Below are 27,034 nucleotides of genomic sequence, written 5' to 3'. Positions count from 1 at the left end.
TTTAGGGGAGTCTTCGAATTTGGACAGGCTTTGCCGCGTCGCTGTAACGTAATCGGCCTACAAATGCAGCCTCCGAAGGATGCAGCCACTAAATTTGGACACAGCTATGAAAGCGGACACTAGCGCTGGGCCATTTCATACCGTTCACGGTAATAGTATAATGTTGGGCAACGATAAGAAAATGAAATATTGCGATAGAATATGGGTAAAACGTGCATGCACAGTGCCTTTGTTTTCATACGCACATGGTGAAAAAAGCATGGCGGTGACACAGAATGAGAAGAGCGAAAGCGGATCGTTGAATGAAACAGATGAACCAGAACTGGTTTGTAAAAATGCTGCAGCTTCAGTGGTGTGGAATTGGTTTAGCTTTCGTCCGTCAGATACAACCGAACACTATTTTTGGTAGAGCATGCTAGCGGGCCGTCGTTATTACCGTGTTGTTTGGAAAATACGGCGCACTTAAAATCAATCCTTTGATTTTTCTGAAAGTCGACAGAGCCCCTTATAACCCCGTGTGCCTTATGTATGAACTCTGGTTGTGTTTACTGACCTCGAAACGATTTTATGTACACGGCGCTCAAAAATCTGTCAAATGTTTCAGTACGACTTTGCTAAGCTACGAAGCCGCACCGCTTGATGGATTGTCGGAGCATTACGGCTATCGTAGGCGGAGCCTCGCGGAGTGATACGTACTCTGCTTCAACATAATATTACCGTACTGTGTGTGTATAACCTCTTTAAGTTTTGTGGATATTATACATGGTTATGCTGAGGATACGTCGGCCAGTTTCCACTGGAAATGCCTTTTGGTTAAACTGTCAGCAAGGAATTTGCACTGTTAAAGTTTATATAACTTTAATGCATACAGTGGGGCAAAAAAGTATTTAGTCAGCCACCGATTGTGCAAGTTCCCCCACTTAAAATGATGACAGAGGTCAGTAATTTGCACCAGAGGTACACTTCAACTGTGAGAGACAGAATGTGGAAAAAAAAAAATCCATGAATCCACATGGTAGGATTTGTAAAGAATTTATTCGTAAATTAGGGTGGAAAATAAGTATTTGGTCACCTCAAACAAGGAAAATCTCTGGCTCTCACAGACCTGTAACGTCTCTGTAAGAAGCTTTTCTGTCCCCCACTCATTACCTGTATGAATGGCACCTGTTTGAACTCATCATCTGTATAAAAGACACCTGTCCACAGCCTCAAACAGTCAGACTCCAAACTCCGCCATGGCCAAGACCAAAGAGCTTTCGAAGGACACCAGGAAAAGTATTGTAGACCTGCACCAGACTGGGAAGAGTGAATCTACAATAGGCAAGCAGCTTGGTGTGAAAAAATCAACTGTGGGAGCAATCATCAGAAAATGGAAGACATACAAGACAACTGATAATCTCCCTCGATCTGGGGCTCCACGCAAGATCTCATCCCGTGGGGTCAAAATGATCATGAGAACGGTGAGCAAAGATCCCAGAACCACACGGGGGGACCTGGTGAATGACCTGCAGAGAGCTGGGACCAAAGTAACAAAGGTCACCATCAGTAACACACTACAACGGCAGGGAATCAAATCCCGCAGTGCCAGACGTGTTCCGCTGCTGAAGCCAGTGCATGTCCAGGCCCGTCTGAAGTTTGCCAGAGAGCACATGGATGATACAGCAGAGGATTGGGAGAATGTCATGTGGTCAGATGAAACCAAAGTAGAACTTTTTGGTATAATCTCAACTCGTCGTGTTTGGAGGAAGAAGAATACTGAGTTGCATCCCAAGAACACCATACCTACTGTGAAGCATGGGGGTGGAAACATCATGCTATGGGGCTGTTTTTCTGCCAAGGGGACAGGACGACTGATCCGTGTTAAGGACAGAATGAATGGGGCCATGTATCGTGAGATTTTGAGCCAAAACCTCCTTCCATCAGTGAGAACTTTGAAGATGAAACGAGGCTGGGTCTTCCAACATGACAATGATCCAAAACACACCGCCCGGGCAACAAAGGAGTGGCTCCGTAAGAAGCATTTGAAAGTCCTGGAGTGGCCTAGCCAGTCTCCAGACCTCAACCCCATAGAAAATCTGTGGCGGGAGTTGAAAGTCCGTGTTGCTCGGTGACAGCCCCAAAACATCACTGCTCTCGAGAAGATCTGCATGGAGGAATGGGCCAAAATACCAGCTACTGTGTGTGCAAACCTGGTAAAGACCTATAGTAAACGTTTGACCTCTGTTATTGCCAACAAAGGTTATGTTACAAAGTATTGAGTTGTATTTTTGTTATTGACCAAATACTTATTTTCCACCCTGATTTACGAATAAATTCTTTACAAATCCTACCATGTGGATTCATGGATTTTTTTTTTCACATTCTGTCTCTCACAGTTGAAGTGTACCTCTGGTGCAAATTACTGACCTCTGTCATCATTTTAGGTGGGGGAACTTGCACAATCGGTGGCTGACTAAATACTTTTTTGCCCCACTGTAAATAAAAAGCAGCTGCTTGTTTAAGAGAAAATACATTGATGGTTTTTTTTGCACTAATAAAGTTGTGGAGTTGTAAAGTATTTTGTCTCGTGTCAATTATATCGTCAGTTATATCGTTATCGTAAATTTTCAAATGTATATCGTGATAAATATTTTTGGTCATATCGCCCTGCTCTACCGCACACAGCTTCTTCTTCAGGGTTCGGGGTCCAGCTTGCATCTCTGGACATGCAGTGCTGCCATCTTCTGTTTTAGTCCGCTATTACACTCTTAAATCCTGCTACTTATTCCTGCACCTTTTGGGATCTTACAAAGCTTCAAACGACGCGTCGACTATTAAATTAGTCGTCGCCGATTCGTAATCGTGACTAGTCGACTAATCGTGGCAGTCTTACTTGCAGGTGAACTCAGAGAAGTCCGAAACAGTAATTATTGCTCCCGACAGCGAAATATCTGTAATCAAACAGCATCTTGGTTCTCTTGGCTCCTCTGTTCAGCCGAGCCTCAGGTACCTCAGTGTTATTTTTTGAGTCTACCATATCCCTAGAGCAACACTCTCGACAGATAATTAGGAACTGCCTCTTTCAGCTAAAAAAAATATATATATTTATGAACCCTGTTGTCTAAATCTGAATTGGAAATAGTTAATCATGCTTTTATTTCATCTCGCTTATTGCAACAGCCTTTTTCTTTGTTTGAGAATGCTGCTGCAAAGCTCTTAACAAAGACACGAAAAAGAGAGCTGGTTTTATTCTCATTACACTGGTTTCCAGTACGTTTTAGAATTCGTTAAAAAAAAAAAATCTTAGTACTGACTTTCAAAGCTCTGAGTCGTGACGCTCCTGCCTACATCTCTGACATCATCATCTCAAAGGCTAATCAAAATCAGTCTTTTAGAGCGGCGGCCCCGAAGACGTGGAATGCTTTGCCTCCATCTTTACATCGCCTTGATTATATTCATTCTTTTAACTCATTCACTGCCAGCCATTGGCAGTGAATGAGTTAAACCCATTGACTCATTCACTGCCATTGACGGCTATAGACGTCAATGGCAGTGAATGAGTTAAACAAAAGCTAAAGACTCATTTATTTAGACTGGCTTTAATTAGATTTGTGCTAAATGATCGATTGGGTTGTTTTTGCACATCTGTTTTATATTATTGTGAAGCATTTTGTGGTTCTTATCCTGTGAAGAATGCTATATAAATTATTACTATTATTAATTATTATCATTATTATACGTGACACTCATTCTGTCAGGCCCTTAAACAAGCCCACCACAAAGAACCTGAAGCATCTCTAGCTGAGTCTAAGCAATTTAGATGTTGTTATAGCAGAGAGCAGAGCAAGTATGGAAAATCATTGTACTAAATTTCCTGAAGACTGCAGCAGCTTCTGGTAGAGCATGCAGCTACTTTATTGAGGGCCTAATAAAATTATATTTGGCTCATTTCAAGCCATCACATCGAAATAAAAACTTTATGGGCCAAAGTTTGGGTATAGACAATGATTGTACCAAAGCAGTTGTTCCCTCACAGCAAGAAGGTTCCGAGTTTGAATCCACCACTGAATCTGTGTGGGTTCTTTCCAGGTACTCCAGCTCCTCCCACAGTCCTGAGATGTGCACCTTAAGGCCCTTCACATGCACTGTGCTCACCGCTAACTAGAGCGAAGGACCCAAAATCATCATTTATTGGATGAAGGTGTACAATTTCTCAGTTTAAACATTTGTCATGTTATTTGTTTTGTTGTGAATAAAAAAAAAAAATGGCTCATGTGATTTCAAAGTGTTTCAAATTAAAAGAAAGTCCCAACTTTTCTGGAATTTGTATTCATTTTTAGTAAACTCTGGCTCTCTTTTGTTTTCGGTTTCTCCCCTCACCCCCAGCCGTGGCAGATACCTCCCTGAGCCTAGTTCTGCCAGAATTTCTTCCTGTTCAAACGGTGTTCTTCCTTCCCACTGTTGCCAAGTGCTTGCTTAAAAGGTGTTCTTTAACTGTTGGGTCTTTTCTCTGTATTATTGTGGGGTCTTTACAATATAAAGTGCCTTGACGCAACTGCACAATATAAATTAAATTCCACTGAATTGAATTAAACTGAAAAAAGATAAATTTAATAAAATAGCCCATTCACCCCTCTTAAGAACCTGAAATTTTCTCTTACCATAGAAATGAATCAGGATCTATAATTTGTGAAAGATGCATCAAAAATCAAAATTCTGAGTAAAAATTATTTAAAAAAAAAAACAAACAAAACTAAAACCAAACTGTCCTGTACAAACTTAATATGATTAAAAGTCCAAAAAACAATTAGTGAATATCTGAATGGTATATAGTTGTGGTAAATGGACGGATTCTTATATAGTGATTTTCTATTCTCCCGGAGCGCTTTATACTACATGCCACATTCACACAAGCATTCCCTTCTATGCTTTTAATTGTTTACTAACTAAAATTCAAACAACATTGTTCAAACCCTGGGGAGCCAGGGATCAAACCACTAACCTTCCGATCAGTAGATGACCTGCTCTACCTCCCGAGCTACAGCCACCCCAGTTGTGTTACACAATGATGCAACAATAGACACTTAGAATTTCACATCAAAGTTTTCTAAGTCACAAAAATGAACAAAATGCTATTTTAACTCTTATAACTTGGAAAACATGTGTATACTTTTCATATTCAAGGCCCACGTTTTGGACGTGCACATTGCCCTGCAGCAGTCTTACAACTGTACTGATATTAAAAACGTAACAATCTAGCATATTCATAAATTATTCAAATTCTTGCACTATTACTACTAATCCCTTTTTCATTGCTCTTAATTGTTTGACATTTCTTTTTACGACAATAAATTATTCCCGTACCTTTAAATGTTTTGATCTTTTAAACTGTAACTTCAGATTCAGACACACTCCTACAGGGCAGTAGGTCTAAACAAAATTATTTTTTCTCTGTTGTAATTTCTCAGTCATTTAATTTTCACACTTTTCCATGTGTGGAAAAAAGGTCTGAACGTGGATGGTTGGGTTGAAAATGATTTTTTTTTTAATGTGATGATTTAAATACAATGAGGGAAGCTTCACTCTGGCCTTCTTTAGTTCTAGCAGTATAAATGTGACCCTAGCCCACAGTAATCAAGACTTCACTCACTTTCTTGGCCCGGCTCGTGTCCAAACAGCTGGGAGACGTGAGGAGGCTGCTGGAGCGGTGGCTGCAGCATAGCTGTCTGCTGCTGCTGCACGGCCTGCTGGTTCTGATGCTGGTTCTGCAAATGCTGCTTTTGTTGCATCTGATGGTGCTGTTGCATGAAGTGCTGCTGCTGCTGTTGTAGATGCTGTTGGTGCATCTGCTGTTGATTCTGCTGTAACATCTGCATTCTTTGCTGCTGCTGCAACTGCTGCAGCTGTTGTTGCAGCAGCTGTTGCTGCTGCAACTGCTGTAGTCCAGGCCGTAAGGGCTGCTGAGGTCGCAGCTGCTGCTGGGAGAACACATGCTGCTGCTGTTGCTGGGAAAACATCTGCTGTTGGTGCATTTGTTGCTGCTGCTGCTGTTGTAGGAACTGCTGCTGCTGTAGAGGCAACTGTGGGAACCCTTGTTGTTGAGCAGCCTGTGGCTGTTGTTGTGGGTGGTGTTGTAGCTGCATCATCTGTTGTTGCTGCTGAAGGTGCATCATGGGGTGCTGTGGTTGCTGTGATAACTGCTGATGTTGCTGAGCGGCCTGGTTTGACTGCTGCTGTTGTAGTAATTGCTGCTGCTCGGCTGTCAGGGGCTGACTGGTCAGTTTGGCCTGATTGAAGAGAAGAACATTGGTGCTGTTCAGGGTCTGAGCATGACTCTGATTCGTCTGCTGCTCCAGTGGCTTTGTTTGATTAGCAGGCTGGATAATCTACAAAAGAGATGATCAAATGAAATGAGAAAATGAGAATTTGCTGGGGGAACAGCAAATTGAGGATGTTTTCAAAAGGAAAAGGCATGAGGAGCACATCTGGAAACATGCCCGCTGTAAGAAACAACCCAAGGAGCATGAGCCCCTAGTGTCAGGTTGTCTAGAGTCAGACTTTCCACACAACTTTGTGTTCTCCAGAAGCCTGTCATTCACTGACAGTCTCTTGGACAAACTGGCGACTGTGTTTGTCTGACGCAGATCAAAACATTTATTTCAATTTTATTTAAACAACGCCAAATCACAACAGCAGTCACCTCCAGAAAAATGAGGTGAAGTACCTTCATCTTGGCTGACCTGCTTGCTGCTTATCTGAGACAGCTCAGAGCTCCTATTGTTCCTGTGTCTTTATAGTTTGTTTAGTCCCAAAACTTATTTCCAAAAATCTTGTTTATTTTTATTCTCCGATTTAAAGACAGTTGTATGAGATTAAGTCTCTTCTTTTTACTTTGTCTTGATGATAACATAACCAGTGTTGGGCAAGTTACTTTGAAAAAGTAATTATTTATAGTTACTAGTTACTTCTTCAAAAAAGTAACTAAGTTAGTAACTAATCCCGTGTGCCTTATGTATGAACTCTGGTTGTGTTTACTGACCTCGAAACGATTTTATGTGCACGGCGCTCGAAAATCTGTCAGATGTTTCAGTACGACTTTGCTGAGCTACGAAGCCGCACCGCTTGATGGATTGTTGGAGCTTTACGGCTATCGTAGGCGGAGCCTCGCGAAGTGATACGTACTCTGCTTCAACATAATATTACCGTACTGTGTGTGTATAAGCTCTTTTTAGGTTTTGTGGATATTCTACATGGTTATGCTGAGGATATGTCGGCCAGTTTCCACTGGAAATGCCTTTTGGGTAAACTGTCAGCGAGGAATTTGCACTGTTACGTTTTTATATAACTTTAATGCACATAAAATAAAAAACAGCTGCTTGTTTAAGAGAAAATACATTGATGGTTTTTTGCACTAATAAAGTTGTGGAGTTGTAAAGTATTTTGTCTAGTGTCAATTATATCGTCAGTTATATCGTTATCGCAAATTTTCAAATGTATATAGAGTGATAAATATTTTTGGTCATATCGCCCTGCTCTAGCTGCAGGTCTGACAGCAGCAGGTGTGTCACTCCTCCTGTTTTTACCTGGAGACAGCAGTCACCTCATTGTTCTGACACACAACACAAAACTATAAAAGTTAGTATTTATCCTCCAGCTAACATAGCTGTGTCACTAGCGACCACGTAGCACATCATTATATACCAGCTAGCCAAACTTCAGTAACCCTACAAATGTCCCTGCTGTTTACTTTCCTGTCTTCACTTATGTCGGAAATGATAGCAGAGCTGTACGTCTTAACTTGTTTCATAAATCCCTCAGTCAGAACATGGTATATTATATTTAGATGCAAACTAGCGAGCCAACTTCCTGCTAACTTCTAACTCCGTTAAATTTCATAAATTCCGTTTTCATGGATGTTAAACCTAATTGTTACACCTGGTAGAGCAGAACGCTGATCATTTTATTACAGATGAAAGGATTTAGACAGTTTTTAACTGTCAGTGATGCCGCAGTGATCGTTGAACTTACGGACCTGCAGCAGAGTTTGGGCCCAGGCACGGCTAATGACGTCAGATTTAAAGACCGGATTGTTTATTATGACCCTGGTTTTACGTGGCCTATCAACACAATTTAAAAACTGGTACATATCACCTTGTTGCTTTGTGATCTTGAAGTGGTCATGTGATTGGCTTACCACGACTACTTTATTCTTCCTCAGTCAAACAGCAGCACTCCTGCCATTGTTTTGCCCCCTGAGCTCCAGGTGTTGTGCCAAAAAGTTATTGTTTCCCGCGGGAGCGCGCAGCTGCTTTAAAGCTGTAGCGCCCAGATTACTTACAGCTACTTCCGTGCAACTGATATAAGGTGCGGTAAGCTGAACACAGCTTCAACTGTCCGTTGAAAAACAGTAACGCGACCGCATTTTCTTGTTAGTAACGGTAACGGCGTTGTAACGATAGAAATAGTAATTAGTTAGATTACTTGTTACTGAAAAAAGTAATGGGGTTATTCCCATCACTGAACATAACTATTTATACATGTACATGACATGATTACAGCCTCTACATAAAAAGACTTGGTCACCATCCCCCAATGGTATGTAAGCCTTATGTCACCGTAACATATTTCAAACCAAATATTACAAGTGCAGCTGAAGATCTGAATGAAAAACTAATAAAGCGGGATTTATAGTCCAGCAGAGGTTGAGTTTATAGTCTGCTCTGCTGCAGTCAGACCATCTGTCTGCAGAGAGCTCTGCTGTCGTTGGAGGCAGTGTACAATACATGCATTCCAGTCTGTGGACAACTCTTGCTTGCGCTGTAGTTAGTCTGTCAGCCAGCCACAAAGAACAGTGAAAATCCAAAGAGTAGAAGTGAAACTGAATGTGCGCTTCATGCTTGATTTTTTTTAATGTTTTTTAACACTGCATGCTCCTAACTGTTCTGCCCATTCAAGACCTGAAGTCTTTATTGGATCATAAGGTGATTGCGGGGCACATAGAAGAAGCTGCCTTTCCACTGATTTCTACACCAGGGATTCTCAACGGGTGGGTTGCAACCCAAAAGTGTGTTTTTTTGTATTGTCATACTGTGATATTATGATCTACCATCTCAGATTCAAACCGCACAATATTTTCATTCACCAAATTTCAGAATCTGAAAATCTGGGTCACGGCTTATCGTTAAGAGGTGATGGTGGTGCGTCCTGAAGCCAGACAAGTTGAGAACAATTAGATTTGGAAGCCAAGTTCAACTTATACATACAGAATTTGGTCAGAAGTGTGTTACCCGTATTGGCCACTAGTAAAAATGCCTACAGCCAGCTTAGAACCCCCGTTAACCTAATGTGCATGTAGATTAGAAGACACACAGGCTCTTCTTCTGATTTTTGTTTCCGTCTGTATTTTAATGTAGTGCTACTCATTCGGACTACATCCAGCAAACTTCGAGCTACGCGGGCAGGAACAGCTGTGACTGGATATGCTATATGCAGCTGTGTTGTTGGGATTTAGGGAGTGCTAGATTTGCTTCTCATTCTATTTGATAGAACATTCATTTTTTTGTATCGGTTGATCAGATTAACCGTGGGAAGTCACATCACGATTGAGATTCAAATGTGAGTTGACGTGTGCAGTCTCATGGAGCATCCATCGACTCAGCATAACTCACCACCCAAGACACAGTGAATATCTCAATGAAATCTTCTACGCACCCTGTGCTCCCACTTTGCAGTACTATCCAAATATTCCATCTATGCTGTTCTAACAACTGTACAACTCTTAAGGTTCACGGCCCTGTCTGTAATAGCTACTGCCCGCGCTCTTACTTTCTTCAACAGCATGTGTGTCACTGTCGCAGTGCAAAAGTAATGATTGAAAATGTGAAACAGAACCAATAAACACAGAAAACAAATAACCACTCAAAGCACACTCCTTTAGCATCGTTTCCTTTCTAGCCAATGTGAGAAGTGCTGGTGCTCAGTGGAAGCAGGCTGTGTTTCTTACATGAACGCTGGCTGCTCGATTGGCAGGCTGCATGTCGGAGTTGTTGGTGATGTTGCGGAGCGTTCTAACAGCCGGGCTCCACCCTGACATGCTCTCTGGAACAGATACACCTGAAGAGGCGAGAGAAGTAGCATCTTCATCATATTGCATCAGGAGTAACAAAACAGAAATCATACAATTTAATACATTGTGCTCAAAGAAAAAGATCATTAGAATGTCCTGGGCATTTTTCACTTTTATTGGACAGTGCAGAACTGAAGAGTGCAGAACTGAAGAGGGACTCATGACGGGGGACATGGACCCGTACAAAGCCGCGTCATATAACGTGCGGAGGGCGGTGAAAGAGGCGAAGCAGCGCTACGGGAGGAAACTAGAGTCACAACTCCAACAGAGTGACTCTAGGAGCCTGTGGCGGGGACTAAGGACAATAACGGACTATAAAGCACCAACAACCGGTATGACGAACGCGGCCGTGACTCTGGCAGACGAGCTGAACACTTTCTATGCTTGCTTCGAGGCTGCAGCTAAGGTCTCCAACAATGCTAGTGTTAGCGGCGCTAACGGCTGCAGACAGGAAGATACTGCCAGCACCGGAAACGTGCTCGTCATCTCCGAGCATGAAGTAAGGAGAGCCTTCAAGAGAGTGAACACCAGGAAAGCAGCAGGACCAGACGGCATCCCAGGTCGTATCCTAAGAGACTGCGCATACCAGCTAGCTCCTGTGTTCACTGAGATATTCAACATCTCTTTATCTCAATCGGTGATCCCCACATGCTTCAAAGAGTCCATCATTGTTCCTGTCCCGAAGAAACCCCACCCTGCTTCTCTCAATGACTATCGCCCTGTAGCCCTCACCTCAGTAGTGATGAAGTGCTTTGAACGCCTGGTCAGAGACTTCATCATTTCTTCACTACCAGACACACTGGACCCACTACAGTTCGCTTACCGTCCAAATCGTTCCACAGACGATGCCATCTCTCATCTCCTCCACACATCACTCACTCACTTGGACACTAGAAGGGGGAATTATGTTAAAATGCTCTTCATAGACTACAGCTCTGCATTTAACACCATAATTCCCTCCACACTCACCACCAAGCTGGAGCATCTGGGACTCAGCTCATCTATGTGTCTGTGGATCTCCAACTTCCTAACTGGCAGACCACAGGCAGTAAGGATGGGCGGACATGTCTCAGCCTCCACCACTCTCAGCACTGGAGCCCCCCAGGGGTGTGTTCTGAGCCCCCTGCTGTACTCTTTGTACACATATGACTGTGTGGCCACTACCAGCTCCACCACCATCATCAAGTTTGCTGACGACACCGTCGTGGTGGGCCTGATCTCTGATAACAACGAGACGGCCTACCTGAAGGAGATTAGGAATCTGGAGAACTGGTGCCAGAGGAACAACCTCCTTCTAAACGTCAGTAAGACAAAGGAGCTGATAGTGGACTTCAGCACTAAGCAGGAGAGGAACTACCAGACCCCCGTCATCAACGAGTGCCCAGTGGAGAGAGTGGACAGCTTCAAATACCTCGGAGTTCACATCACGCAGGACCTGTCATGGTCCTGTCACATCAACACCGTGGTGAAAAAGGCCCGACAGCGTCTCTACCACCTCAGACGCTTGAGAGACTTCCAACTGCCCTCCAAGGTGCTCAGGAACTTTTACTCGTGCACCATAGAGAGCATCCTGACGGGAAACATCTTAACCTGGTTCGGGAACAGCACCATGCAGGACAGACGAGCTCTACAGAGGGTTGTGCGGTCAGCTGAGCGCACCATCCGCTCCAAGCTCCCTGACCTGCACTCAATCTACAGCAGGCGGTGCTGGACCAAGGCCAGGAAGATCGTGAAGGACCTCAGCCATCCCAACAACAGACTGTTCTCTCTATTGAGGTCAGGAAAGCGATTCCGCTCCCTGAAGACCAACACAGAGAGACTGAGGAGGAGCTTCTTCCCGCAGGCGATACGGTCTCTCAATCACACCACCACACAGTACTGACCCACACATACAGTTCTTACACACACTGGACATTCTGGACTTTGTTTCACTTCATTACTTAAATCACGCTGCTGTTATTGTGTATATATTTATTTATATTTCTTCATACATTCTTATATAGTTCTATATTGTGTATTTTGTTGTACAGTTATTTTATTTTCAACTTTAATTTATATATTTTATCTTATTCTTCCCAGTTAAATTTACCCTTCATTCTAATTTGTGTTGTACAGTTATTTCATTTTTAACCTTAATTTATATTTTATTCCTTCCTAGTTAAATTTACCCTTTTTAATTTTTCATATTTATTTCCTATCTTATTCATAGCCTTTTCCTTTTTTGTTTTCTTTAGGTCACGAGCAGTTGTCCAAGCATTTCACTACATATCGTACTGTGTATGACTGTGTACGTGACAAATAAAATTTGAATTTGAATTTGAGTAGACTGGAAAGAGAGAGAGAGTGTGTGTTTGTGTGTGTGTGAGAGAGAACGTACATGTAAACAAAATCTAAACAACACTGAGTTTGGCTCTGCTGGCTGCTCTCCCAGCGCACTAAGTCCTGTGAGCTCACTGTACTCACCTCAGCATCAGCGAATTTTCTATGTTTTCAGACATATATGTCTAAGTTTTATTTAGAGAAATGCTCAGTGACCGACTGCAGTTTTCTTGGCTAATTCCGACTTGCAATTTCTTTCCAAGGGTGACCTGCTGAATCTCCTAGTACCGTATTTTCACGACCATAAGACGCACTGTACTAAAAGGCGCAGTCTCAGTTATGTGTGCCATTACTGTATTTAACACACACATAAGGCGCACTGGATCATAGGGCGCATACAAGTACCGTATGCGTATTTAAAAATAAAGCGGGAGCAAACCTGAGTTCGGTACCTTACTCACATTTTTATTACCAGTAATCGTCATCATCAACAACACACAAGCATACAAGTGTGCGTATTTAAAAATAAAGCAGGAGCAAAACGAAGTTTGGTACTCACATTTTTATCATCAATCAAACCCATCGAAGTCCTCATCCTCTGTGTCTGAATTGAACAGCTGCGCTAAATCTCCATCAAACATGCCAGGTTCACTTTCTTCACTGTCAGAGTCACTTTCCGTGCCGTGCGGCTCCTCGGAAATGATGCCGGCTTTTGCGAAAGCTCGAACAACAGTGCCAGCAGACATGTTAGCCCAAGCATCTACAATCCATTCGCAAATTGTGGCGTAACTCGCCTGGCGCTGCCTTCCACTCTTGGTGAAACTGGTCTCCATCGGTCATCCATCACTCCCAGGCCGCTCGGAGCCTTACTTTGAACGGCCGGTTCACACCGATGCCCGGCGGTTGGAGCTCCTTTGTCAGGCCTCCCGGAATGACAGCAAGCTCACAGTTCATTTGTTTCACTAGTTTTTTTCACATCGGCTGTGAGATGGGCACGCATAGAGTCACAGATCAACAGCGATGGTGATGCGTGGAAAAAACCACCTGGTCTCCTTACATACACCTCCCTCAGCCACTCTTTCATCATTTCCTCATCCATCCAGCCCTTTTCATTTGCCTTAATGATGATTTCTGCTGGAAACTTCTCTTTAGGCAAAGTCTTTCGCTTAAAAATCACCATAGGCGGCAGTTTCTGTCCATTAGCATGGCAGCCAAGCACAACAGTGACAGAAGACTTTTCATACCCCGTTGTGCGTATCGCTACCGTGCTGGTCCCCTGCTTCTCCACAGTGTGACTCACCGGGATGTCAAAAGTGAGCGGGACCTCGTCCATGTTTGTGATGTGGCTGGGCTGGATGTTTTTGTCGCCGATGTGTTTGCTGCAGTAGGAGCGGAAGATGGCCAGCTTTTCCTTATAATCCGCTGGAAGTTGCTGCGCTACCGTAGTCCTGGTCCGGATGGAGAAATGGCACCGTTTCATAAAAAGTGAAAGTGAAACTGCTTTTAGCCGAATGGTGACCATCGAAACGCTTCTCCCGCTCGTTCTTTGCTCGATGATCCACCGCTTGAGTCTTTCCTCCAACTCGGGCCACCTCGCCTTATGTCCGCGGAAACTCAGCTGCGTTTTGACCTGCCGGAGCTCGTTTTCTAGCTTCCTCCATTTGCGAACCATCGATTCGTTAATCTTAAATTCTCTCGCCGCTGCTCGATTTCCATGTTCCTCCGCGTAGCTGATGGCCTTCAGTTTAAACTGTGCTTCATAAGCGTGTCTCTTTGCCATTTTCAGGGTTGCGCCCACACTTCACCCTTTAGCGTTCTCATGGTGTTCTCTACTACGTCCTCCTTACAACACACAGGGCGCACTGCGCTATAGGGCGCGCCGTACTTTTTGAAGAAAATCTAAGACTTTTAAGTGCGCCTTATGGTCGTGAAAATACGGTACTTGGATGGGAGACTGCCTGGGAATACCAGGTGCAGTAAGCTTGGGCTTTTTGTAGCTCAGGAGGTAAGATAGATGATAGAAAGCGCTGAGATGGTAAAATCATAGAAAAGGTTCTTGTGTGAATGGGGCAAGTGCGTGAGTATTTTGAGTGTTCAAGTAAAGTAGAAAAGTGATACATAAGAACCAGTCCATTTACAAACAAACAAAAAACGCAACTTTTCTTCAATGCAAAACATTATTTTCATAATAAAAGAAATTCTTATACTTTAAACTGCACTCATTTATAGGACCTATTCTCAGTGAAACAACTGAATATGCAGTGCTTTGGGCAGCACCGTATACACCTCTCTGCAAACAATTTCCTGCTAATGATTGGCAACACCCATTCACAGAATACGCACTTTTCCCCATCAACGTGTGGTTGCCAGGAATCCCTGACGGGTCCAGCACGAATGGAGTTTTAGGAATCGATTCCATAGCGGCTGCCACCAGCTTCTAACCACCACTAACTGACTTGTCAGGGAGGACTGGTTTTCCCTGTGACTGGTGGTTACCAGGTCGCCACAAAGCAAATCTTTAGGCCCAAATCATTAATTGCTGCCTTGAGGAGACTGTTGTTGTGATTTGGTGTTACAAGTGAAACTGAATTAACCTGATTTATATGAGCCAGAGGTCTCTCACTTTACAGCTGTTTATGTTGGCACAAATCCAATGCTCTCTCTGTTGCGCACATGATGCATTATAGTGGCTTAACAGTGTTGCATTCATTTTTGTTTCCACAAATACTTCCCATACTATCTGACATTTCTCAACACACAGTGTGCAAGAGAATCTAATGCAGGCCTGAGCAGCAAACGAAGCTTTTAAAAACCTACCTTGCTGTGCGGAGTGAGCGATGGCGGCAGCAGCGGAGCGAGCCTCTGCAGGCACGGCACCGCCACTACCGGGCACAGGAGGCACATTCGCACATAGGTTGATCAGCCCACTGCCTGTGGACGACACTGGGTCTTTGATGCCGGGTGGCCCACTCCGACGCCTGGCTGTACCGGTTGTAATAGGGGGAGCTGGGGTGACCACCTCAGCCGGCGTCCAGTTGAGGTTGGTGCCCTCCTTCTCTGTGGAAGAGTCGTCGTCAGAATCATCAAACATCCGTTCGCTGCGGCGCTCGGGTTTGCGTGGAGAGGTCGGGGAGACAGAATTCAGTCTTTTGGGTCCCGGTCGTCTGCGGGGGCTGGACTCCTCATCTGATGAGCCACCACTGGACAGCCGGGATCGCTGGGGGCTGTAGCTTCCATCAGAATGACGGTTGTATGACTCTGCTTCACTCTCCTCCTCTTCCTCTGGCTCCACATATGTGAGTCTGGGGTGATAGAGTGCCTCCTCCTTCCTGGCTTTATCTTTAAATGGTGAAGAGAGGGACAGGTTATTACAGATCTTCTGTCTGACAATGATTACTAGCAGCTCCATTATTGGTCAGAATTTATACATTATTAAAGTTGAATAAGAAAAATGAACTGATACAGGCATACACTTTCTTTTTGCAACAAAAATAGTGAAAATGCCCGTTTCTCAGTAATTTAGTCCAAAACCAAAGATATTCAGTTGAACATACAATGTTAAACAGAAAAATACAGTTTGAAGAACTGATAATTAACAACTTGCCTTTAAGAGAACAACAACTTGATAAAACGCATCATTAGACTGCCTGCACTGATGTTACCTTTAACAGAATCTGTGATCCAGTCAGGGGTGACAATCTTGATGCCGGAGTGCTTCAGGGCACACTCAAATTTAGCCTGGAGACAAATATATATATGTATATGCAATCAAACACCATCTGTAGTGAAAACAAATAAGTGAACCTATGAAAAAGTCAGATATGACTTTGTGCCAAGAAGAAAGTAGCCGCTAACACCGTATCAGCACCGATGGCAAAGAATGAACTGTGGCAAAAAGCTAGTTTAGACTCAGCTCCATGGAGCGCACACTCACCCCTTTAGGTTCCTTCAATACTAAATGAGTGACCTTCTTGTTTAGGTTAAGCTGGCATTCTCCTCCATAAAAGGTTATGTAAGCCCACAGAGCATTGAGATCATCAGGAAGCTGCGTACAAACACAACAAACAAGCTTCACATTTTTCAGAGTGCAATAACACCAAACACACACACCTGATAGTAAGCCCTCTCTCTCTCTCTCACACACACACACACACACACACACACACACACACACACACACACTTACTCTGGGAAGACAAGCTGTGACACCAAAGAATATCTGCCCCGATTCTGGCGAGAAGCCAGTAACTCTGTGGCGTTCTTGGTTATGGAAAAAGTAAGAAAGGGAGAAGCCACTGTTATTTGACAATTTGTTATTACCAACGTGGTTACATCAGTCTGTAGGAACAGACTGAGGTTTAAAAAAAGGATTTGACCATTAGCTGATGCTCACATTGATGTGAACTGTTTTTGTTTTTCATAGGTCTAGTTATTACCCTTCAGTACCAATCAATGAATTAATATAGATTTATGTATTGGCAAACAGCAGTCTGAGCTGCGCTGGTCTGGACAGTGGAAGGATACGGTAACAGGTCTCCACATCGGACCGACAGAATGACCCAGGATGGCTGAAAAACATGAGCAGAACTGTAAGTCAAAGGCTGACAGCGTGTCTGTAAGCTGCTGGTACAGATTCAACCAGAATGCATAAATGATCAGGCAGAAAAAATACTGCTGCATGACAACTTTATGGCAGAGGAGCTAGAGCTGTCTCAAAAGTTATGCTGTTACAGAATCAAGTGAGAAACAGAAAAACTTGGAGTAGTGAGTATGTTGTAACACAACCCTTACCTTGACAACAGGAAGGTCAAAAACCTCTCTTGACTCGCCCACCTCAGGGTTGTCCCCATCCTCTGCAATGATGTGAGTGGCCAGAGCATTGTAGGACACCTCCTTTGCTTTTCCTGCTTTTAGCAGCTGCACCACCTGGAGTACGAGCACAGAATTCCAGTTACATCAATTTAACTAACTAACACAGACGCTGTGGGAGCCACAAGTTCACAAAGTTATTTTGAACTAAATAGGTCAGAAGGATAAATACAAATACTGACATTCTTAATAAACTGTAGATGCTCTGAGCACAGTGTTTCCAACTAAAGTCTTGTGCAAGTATATTTTGTGATTTCTTTATCATCCATGTGAGAGTATCAGTGATTATGAAAGCTCAGTTGCTGCTAACCAGAGAGCTTTGATCTAGTGTTTCTCTGAAGGCAGGCTGCTGTTGTTGGCTTCCTCAGTGTCAGTCAGCAGTCTCAGCTCACTCTCAGTCAGACAGGTGGAAACTCCTACATCTCTGACTGCAAAGAGACTAAGTGGACACTTGGTTTTATTGTAGCTCACCTTTGTTGCTTAGCAGGACAAGTACTGCCAGCTAAGTCCAAGACCTTAAAGTCTATCCACACCAGCTTTGGACAATGTCCACGTTATGAAAACTGAAGACTAATAGTCATCATTCTTTGGAGGAGGAGCACAGAGTCTGAGAGACAACTTCAAACTACCTTCACCCAGGCACCGATTCAGGGCAACCTCCAACATTTTAATGAGGAAGTCTTATTGGCAAAGGAGCATTGTTTAAGCTGACGCTTGTGGCAACTATCTGGCAGCGTGAGCACTTATCTGAGAAGGCCCATCCCTGACAAACAAAATTATGACTAGTGGATTTCAAAGGCTGTAATGCTTCAATTAAACTTTGCATCAAAGATTTGAGACATTTCATTTATATCTTGATGCCTATTTTTAATCACTGGAACCATTTCCACACATTCTGATCAGGACATGATCCCTTAAGAGACAGCAGTGTCAGATCTGTTGCTGGCAGACCAAAAACCTTGCTGGTTTATGGTGTAAATGTCAGCATATTATCGTGACTGTAAATGTGTACAAAAATATAATCGTTCAATGCAATGTTCAAGACTAAACCGCCGTTAAAGCCCCTTCTCACTGGCTGAAAATTGGCCTGTCACATCCCTTAACCTGGACTGCATGAAGCACTAACAACTGATCATTTAAGAGATGAAAAAGATGAGAAGCCCTGTGCTCCACCCAAATCTAGTGTTAATAACAGCATGTTTGATAATAATATTACAATTATTACCTGTGTGCCTTAACAGACAAAGACGGAGCTGGTTACTGTCATTTTTTCAGTGACTGATATAACAAAAACTGAAATACTTTTTTTTTGGATTTATTTTTCATCTCTCCCACCGTGCACGACTGCATTCTAAAGGAAGACACGGCACTGTCCACCACACCTCTCTGCTCCGAATAAGTGTAACTCAGCCTTTAACCGCAGCCAGACTTCAACACGACCCACCAGCTTTTAGAATGTGAGGTTTAGCTTGGAGCAATCCCAATAAGACATCAATCCACGAGAAGACTGTAAATGATAATTGTATTGTTTGTTCTCGGTGCAGACTCAAAGCGTCTGGATAATGCCATTTGACAAGAAGGACAGCTCTTTACCACAGGTGTTCAGTACCAACGAGTGGAATTGTGGACACATGCGCAGTAATGGGCGAATAACTGAGCAAGATGCTGACAGTCATAGGTTGATGAAAAGTAACACAATACACCGGCAGTGCAGCGTTTCACTGCTTATCAGAAGTTCCAAGCAATATTACTGAGGCTAATCGTTTAGAAAAATAATGCTAACAAGCGGCAGCAGCAAGCCTTAGCCTCACAAACCGCAAGCTAGGAGCTAGCAGCTAACATGCAAAACTCGCAGCTAGTGCTAAAGGGCTGCGTGAAAGTGCAGTTTGAAGGAGCTTCTGCACAAATTATTCAGTGAGCGAGCGTCACTTGAAAGTCTCAAGCACCGTTACGTGGCCTGACAGAGGTTAGCTAAAGACAGCTCGAATACTTAGCTACTACTTAGCTTCTCTTGCATCACCTGCTTTAGAGTCAATGACTTTAGCTAGTTAGCACAGGCTACCAACTTGGCTAAAGCTGCTAACGTCCAGAATCTCACCTTTTGGTCAATATCCCCAACCACGTAGAATTTGACATCTTTGAAAAGCTCATCGGAAACCTTGATCTCTTCTTCAGACATGACTGGCCATGAAGGTCACGGCACTGTATGATTCAAAAACAGCCAGAAGCTCAAAGTGGAAAGTGTCTGCGCTGCAGCAGCTGATTACAGAACACCGGACACACACTAGCGCCAAATCGCTTAGCGCGCCTTGGACTGCAGCATTATGTGCTTGCTGAGGGGGGTCTGTCGCAAATCAACACTAATGTATTCAGTCGCTTTGTTTTTCATAACTCTCTAAACATTGCATCGCTAAATGTAGTTTATCGTAAATATTACTGGGGTAAAAGAACCCATATAACAGAATAACGGCGACGGGAATTTACAAATATGTTTTCAAATAGACACATAACCCCCTGTGACGTAAAGGTTATTGTTTTGATCTAAACGTGTAACCAGATTATCTCAAACAGACTGAGCTGGGTTCATTTGACTTTAGGACAAATGCGATAGAATGCTTCGAAAAACGACAAACACACACACAAAAAAAGCCTGACCGTGGAAACCAGCGGTGGTGTATTCATCTAAGAGAACCAAATAAAAGCATTCATTTCATCCTATATTTAACACTGCCAACAGAATAATCTGTCATATCAAAAATATTGATACAAATATTATTAAATTAAACACTGTTAGTGGAATCTGGGGGGATTAGCACATGGAAGACCAAGAACCAGTTGGGCGATGGCACTGTCAAATCCGAGAAATCTTTTAGGAAAGAACAACTCAACCTAAAAACAGAAAATTCTGCAAGCTTCAATGCAGACGTCCTGTTTCAGTAAGCAACATTAGTAAAATCAGAATATGTGACAGCTCCTTAAATATATGGCAGCCACATAAAAGTTTAATTTTTGTATTGGATATTTATTTATTTATGTTTTTGTTTTTTGCAGACTGTATCAAACATATCCATGATCCTATCTGTTATGATGTTAGGCACTGTAAGATGTTGTAGTCCAGTATACCCACCTCCACACACCCCAAGTCTTGCTCTTTGTGTCTTTTGAATTGTAGTTCAGCTAGACTGGTGGTATGGGCATGTGTGCGGAATCAGTCTACACGCACATATAATGATATACCATTGCAGAGATGCTGTGTTTGGAAAAGATGACATGTTCTGCAGGAAACTTTGACAAAAAAAATCTTTATGTTGGTTTGTCGAGTGTTTTGGCTCCTTGTTGGTATTGCAGTGCTGACAGCGTTTTTTTCCGAGTGGTGACACAGTTTAGAGCATCCACAGTCCAAGTATTAAATGGTCTGTCTTGACAAACAGTCCATATGTTTGAGCTTCATGCCAGAAAGGCTGAGTCAATTGCTGGCACAAAGCTCGCCACCTTGGAGGAGGTGGTCGGTGACAGAATGCTGGTAAGACTACTAGCAATCAAGGCTGACTCCCACCCCTCCGTAACACACTGGACAACTGGAATCCTTGAACCTTGCTGTCAGAGGGAATGTTACAGAAGGTCGTTTCTTCCTGCTGCAGACTCTTTCATTTATCCACGTACAATCCACCTTCACTCCCACACCTCACTGTACTCTGTCACTTTTGTACACCATGGCATGTATTTGCGTCCTTTTATATTTATATTTTAATTTTCTTGCCTTTTTTCAGTTTTTATTAGATAAGTACAGCGAAGACTTGACAGGAAAGTGGAGGAGAGGAAGACATGCGGCAAAGGGCCGTGGCCGGCTGCTCTCAGTCATACGGCATATGGTCACCTGCTCATCCCACTGAGCTAAACCGGTGTGTTAATATTATATATTACAATATCTCATTACCCAGTTGATCCATGTCCCCATTAAAAAAGCGGAGTAATGAATGGTTAGTCAGGCACAGCTATGGGTATATGGTCAGCAATAGTACTGATGAGCATTAATGGATCAGACATTAAGTTTGCCCATTACTCTTCAAAATCGGTCGCGGGTACACGATATAAAAGAACAACGAAGCATAACACAAAACCATCACTTCCTGTTTGCACGCGCTGTTCTTTGTATGTAGTTTTGACTGTTTACATTGTTTCGCGTACTGATTTTGGAATATGGCTAATGGACGATGACTATGGCTGATGTTACAACAGTTGGGTTAACACATCCACTTTGTATTGTCTCTGTCCTGTCTTTGTTTATCGTACTGTTAGCATTGTATAGTTATCATTATAGTATTGTATAGTTAGTAATTAGTACCTTTTTATCCCTTAATTTTACTGAAATTTAGCATGTTATTTATTTGTAATTCCTAGTATATCTTTTATATACTTATAAATGCACCGTGGGGGGGTTTGGGGTGAAACAGCATTTCAGTACACTCTATACTGTGTATACTGCTGTATTGACAATAAAGCTCTTGAATCTTGAATCTTTCTTGTAATAATTGGGAACAACAAAGCCAGCTAGCAGTGGTTCTCTAAGGTAACACTACAAGAGTTTGATTCATTAAGGGACCAAGGGATGTAATGACCGCTGGAGTTAATGACTGCTTGACTGATTTCTGCTGCTAAACTGCAGCATGAAGAGTGCATCCATTTCCTAACACCAGAATGTATGGCCCTGTTTTGATGTAGAAGTGTCAGGCTTTTTTCTTTTTAAAAAATATAATTGTTATTGACATTTAGGAATCACTGTACAGTATCATGTGCATCAGCTTCAATAATTAGATATCCATCTACATGTGTTTTTTTTTCAACAACAAAAACATCCACACAAAAGCAGAAAAAAAGAAGAAAATAATAAGAAAAAAACATAAACACTTAGGGAGTGAGATTTAATTACCAGTAATATAAATAATATATTATCTAATGTTAACAAAGTCAGAATCTGGCCTCCGTGTTATTCCATCTATTTCTTCCAGTGTGATACACACAGGTCCGTCTCGTAGTTCACATCCGCTGTCATTTTCTCCATCCTGTCCAGTGTGACATCCATCCACATGTTCATAGTTGGGCTCTCACATGAACGCCAGTTTTTGTGAGGGCTTTTTTGCCTGCCACCAATAAAATATTAAACAAATATTTATCGTTCTTTGTCCATCTTTCTGGCATGAGTCCAAAAAATAAAGTTTTACTTTCTAAATGTAAATAACGTCCAAATATCTCTTGTTGCATGTATTCCCTTCCAATACGTTTTAATAACATGACAGTCCCAGAAATATGATAATGATTTGCATTTGTGTTTCCACATTTTCTCCAGCAAACGGGAGGGTTACCTTCATAGTGAGATTTTTGGTGAGGTGTAATAAAATATTTTATCAGGCTTTTCCAACCAAATTCCCTCCAGCTCTGTGAGCGGCTACATTTCCATTGATATGTGCATATTGTTGTCCACTCTTCCTCCATTATATCTATTCCTCCCTCCATTTCCCATTTTGTTTTGATACATAGGGTCAAGTGTGATTTCATGTTTTATAACCCATTATACAAATAAAGATAGAGATCCTTTCAAATAAGTCCAACAGCTGTTTGCTTAATTCAGCCTTAGATTTTATCCTTTTGCTGACAAAATGCCTCATCTGTAGGTATCTATGAAAATCCTGTTCCTAATGAATATTTTTCTTTAATCTTTTCAAAACTAAGTAATCTACCTTCCTCCATTACCATACATAAAGTAATCCTTTATTTGTCCAATCTTTGAAGCTAGTATCCAGCGATCTAGAATCTAGTGTCAGCCTTAAAGTTTTGTAGCTTCTTCCAAAAGCGGCGGACCGACCATGACCAGTGATTCTCTGCCTTCACAGGTTTCAGACGAAAGAGCTCATCATCAGGGAGGCGTGCTGAAGGGGAGTTCTCAACTGCCGGCATGTAGATCATTTCTACTTAGTTAATTTATTCATTTATTAATTTTTATTACTATTTCTTATGTTATTTTATTTGTTTTTAGTCTTTTTTGTAATTAATAAATTAATTAATTCATTAATTTATTTATTTTTCATGCATTCTTCTTTACTGAGCTGCTTATGCCAATAGAGTGCGCTGTTGGTCACTTTTCTTTGCAAGGTTTCTCCACATCTTTGAGTAATGCTTCAGTGCATACTTCAGATCGGGGTGAGAGCCGAGTTAGTAGTTTTGACCTGGAAGTTGTTTTTTTCTTGGAGGAACAAATGTTGTATGGGTGAGCTGCTGCTGCGTTCTTCAGTAGGTGTCCAGTGATTGGGGTGAAGCAGGAGGGATCAGGGGGTTTGTGTTGTTGGAAAGCCTTTTTTCCACCACAGAACTCATATCCACATAGGGTGTTATCCTATGTTCTGTACTGGGCTTCTTTCATTCCTCTTTTCACTTGTATGACAAACTCTGTTTTTGCATTCCTTCTTTATTTTAATCTTTATACAAGATTACCATCGTGTATGATCAGTGCCTTAGATTTGCCCAGAATGTTAAGGGATTAAATCATTCAAATCAATCATTATTTTGCACAAATAAAGCAAGACGATGCTTCTGTTGCCTTTTAACATGAAACTCATGTCAGAGGTTCAGGTAATTTACAGCTTGGTAGTTCCATTCATGTTTTGAGGCCAAGGCTAGAAGAGTATCCATTCTCATCAGCAACAAGGTTTCAGATCGGTAGGTTGTTTTGTTATTGTTTCAGTGAGATTATATAACATACAGATAGTTTTAGTTAATGTATACGCTCCTAACATTGATGATCACAAGTTTTTCGAACACCTCTTTGATACTCAGGGACCTCAGTTGCTGGTTAGACCCTGTTTTGGACTGAGCCTCGTTAAAACTGACCTGTCTGAGTAAATCAGTCTTGCACATTCACTATTTCTTCTCTACATACGTTGTTAAAGATATATGGCAAAATCTTGATGTGACTGATGGACTGATAGTGAGTATTCCTTGTTCTCTAATGTGCATCACACCTTTTCTAATTTTAGGATGATATTTTTTCTTGGATAATTATTTAACTAGTTTTATGAGTGCCTGCGAATACTTTGCCATAGTAATATCAGATCATGCCCCCTTAATGTTGACCCTGTCTGTACCTGCCTTACTCAACTTATCAGAATGGAGTTGGCATTTTAATTCAACATTGCTGTCAGATGATACCTTTCTGGAATTTATGAACAACCAATTAACTTGTTCTTTTTTTTTTTTTTTTTTTAGAAACAAACATCTCCCCAAATGTTTACAGCTCTTTAGTTTGGGACTTTATGAAAGCCTACCTCTGAGGACAGATCATTTCATATACAGCTAACATGAAGAGGGAAAAGTTAAAAGAAATTTTGGCTGATAAAATAAAAGATTTGGATCATCAGTATGCACACATTAAGGATCTTGAGGTTTACAGGAAATGTACTGAACTTGAAACTAAATTTGAACTTCTTTCAACTCATATTGCTGAGAGGCAACTTTTAAAAAGTAGGAGCACATTTTTTGTACATGGGGAAAAATCCAGCAAACTTTTAGCTAACCAAATAAGGCATCTAAAGCCGTGCCAATGTATAACTGCTATTAACTCGGATGATGGGCTTGTTACTGACCATAAAAAAAATTAATGACATGTTCAGGGAATACTATCTGAAGATTTATACCTCTGAACCTCCTACTCGTACCTTTACTCCATTCAGATTTATCAGAGTCGTTCATACAGGGCACTTTGCCAACTTCCTGGTACCATGCATCTATAACTTGAATTTCTAAAAAGGGGAAGGATCCAGGAGAGTGTGCGTCATACAGGCCAAATTACTCCTGATCGCTGACTTCAAAATTTTAGCTAACATGCCGGCCTATAGGCTGGAAAGGGTCTTCCCAACAGCTTACTACAGTGGTCAATCTTGAACACAACTCTGGTCAGTCGAATTAATTCCATTAAAATGAACATTCTTTCTAAGTTTATATATATTGGTTTAGAGCAGGTATTATCTACTTTAAAGATCTCATTATACACAACAAACAAGCAACATTTGAGCTGATGTCTGCAGAATACGCTCTTCCCAAAACTAACATTTTTAGATACTTGCAACTCAGACATTTCTTGCAATCCCACCTCTCCAGCTTTCCAGAGCTCCAGATGCTAATTTACTGTTTGCAACTATCAGGCAAAGGTATCTTCTGCATTTACAATAAAATATGCAGTGCAACTTCAGCTCTCTCCGAGGGCCTCAAATCCACATGGAGAAAAGAGTTGGATCTCTCTATGTCAGATGATGTTTGGGATTGCGTCCTCACTTTGGCAAATTCCACTAGTCTCTGCTGCAGCTGCCTTGCTGACTGTCTGCGGATGCTGCTTCATTTCCCTACCTGAGAAAATTGTTCTAGAGCACGTGTCAAAGTCAAGGCCCGCGGGCCACATCCGGCCCGGCGTACATTTATATCCGGCCCGCGAGATCATTTTATACAGATGTACTATTATTGTTATGCATGGCCCGGCGATATGAGGCGCTAATAATATACAAACTACAGATCCCATAATGCAGCGCTGCAGCCTCCTTGCTGAACCTAGGCTAACGGAGAACATTCCCGTGTAATCAAGTCAAACATCTGTTATTGCGAAGCTCGCCGCTCACAATGGTGGAGAGAAAAGTTGATTCTGAAAGCAGAGCCTTTCAGCACCAGTGGGAGGCTGAATATATGTTTACAGACATGCTGGTAAACCGTGCGTCTTATTAGTGGAGCTAATGTGGCTGTAGTTAAGGAATTTAGTTTAAGACGGCACTACGAGACAAAACGTCAGGATAAGCTGAAAAACCTAAACGCAGAAACTACAGGAAGTAGAATCTAACATTTCAGCAGACGTTTGTCATCAGAGCAAAACCACAAAGTGAAGCTGTTGTGAAAGCAAGTTTTATTGTAGCAGAGGAGCCAAATGAGCCCGGTACCACTCTGAAGAGCTGCAGGATGAAGCTGTGTGACGTCTTCCGTCCAGACAAAACGCAGATTTAGGCAAATGTGAGCCTGAGCAGAAATACGATTGCTGATCGGGTTTGTGAGACGGTCACTGATTTAAGAACACAGTTGTGTGAAAGAAGCAAAAACTTCACTGCATACTCTCTTGCTGTGGATGAAAGTAGACATGATGGACACTGCACAGCTGGCCATCTTCATCCGTGGAGAGGAAATATTGAACATTAAATCGATGCACGGGACAACGACAGGAAAATACATTTTTTAAAACATGTCAAAGTGTAACGACGTGAAACTGTCCTGGGACAAACTTGTTGGACTTACAACAGATGGAGCGCCGGTGCTGTGCGGTGAAAAAAGTAGTCAGCAGGATGCGAGTAAAGATGCAGGAGAAATGTACCGGTGAGTTATCAGCATATCACCGCATCACACACCAGGAAAGGCTGTGTGGTCCTAAAAATGGAGCATGTAATGATCACCGTGATGCAGACCGTACATTTTATCTGAGCTAAAAGTTTAAATCACCGTCAGTTTCAGTCTTTTATGTGGGAAATAGATTCAGAGTTTGCCCACATTCCTTCATGCAGAGCTCCGCTGGCTGAGTTGGGATAAAAGTTCTCAACAGAGTTTTTGAGCTCAGCAAGGAAACCTGTCAGTTCATGGACATGTATGATGCGGTGAAGGCGTTTCAAGCTGTCACTAATGCACCTGTGCAACCTGCCTCACTTCCCCTGTTGCCAA

General features: G+C 42.3%; 1 protein-coding gene across 1 annotated transcript in view; it reads right to left on the bottom strand.

Annotated features, from left to right (window-relative positions):
• Nucleotides 1-19,564, bottom strand: part of paxip1 (PAX interacting (with transcription-activation domain) protein 1) — a 30,440-nt gene extending 10,876 nt beyond the window's left edge. Inside the window, exons 1-9 of the mRNA XM_085378633.1 lie at nt 19,392-19,564; nt 17,216-17,350; nt 16,949-16,992; nt 16,611-16,674; nt 16,359-16,469; nt 16,087-16,162; nt 15,242-15,763; nt 9,983-10,092; nt 5,630-6,365 (exon numbers count right to left, since the gene is read on the bottom strand). Coding sequence (XP_085234759.1) covers nt 5,630-6,365; nt 9,983-10,092; nt 15,242-15,763; nt 16,087-16,162; nt 16,359-16,469; nt 16,611-16,674; nt 16,949-16,992; nt 17,216-17,350; nt 19,392-19,472 — 1,879 coding nt within the window. The 5' untranslated portion in view covers nt 19,473-19,564. The remainder of the gene's footprint in view (nt 1-5,629; nt 6,366-9,982; nt 10,093-15,241; nt 15,764-16,086; nt 16,163-16,358; nt 16,470-16,610; nt 16,675-16,948; nt 16,993-17,215; nt 17,351-19,391) is intronic.
• Between the last annotated feature and the right edge of the window lie 7,470 nt (nt 19,565-27,034).

Source organism: Diplotaxodon limnothrissa, linkage group LG18 (assembly GCF_057381915.1).
Source record: "Diplotaxodon limnothrissa isolate DT_005_m linkage group LG18, D_limnothrissa_male_GT1.1, whole genome shotgun sequence".
Taxonomy (NCBI): domain Eukaryota; kingdom Metazoa; phylum Chordata; class Actinopteri; order Cichliformes; family Cichlidae; genus Diplotaxodon; species Diplotaxodon limnothrissa.
The sequence above is the reverse complement of the archived record's forward strand: the minus strand, read 5'-3'. Positions and strand labels throughout refer to the sequence as shown.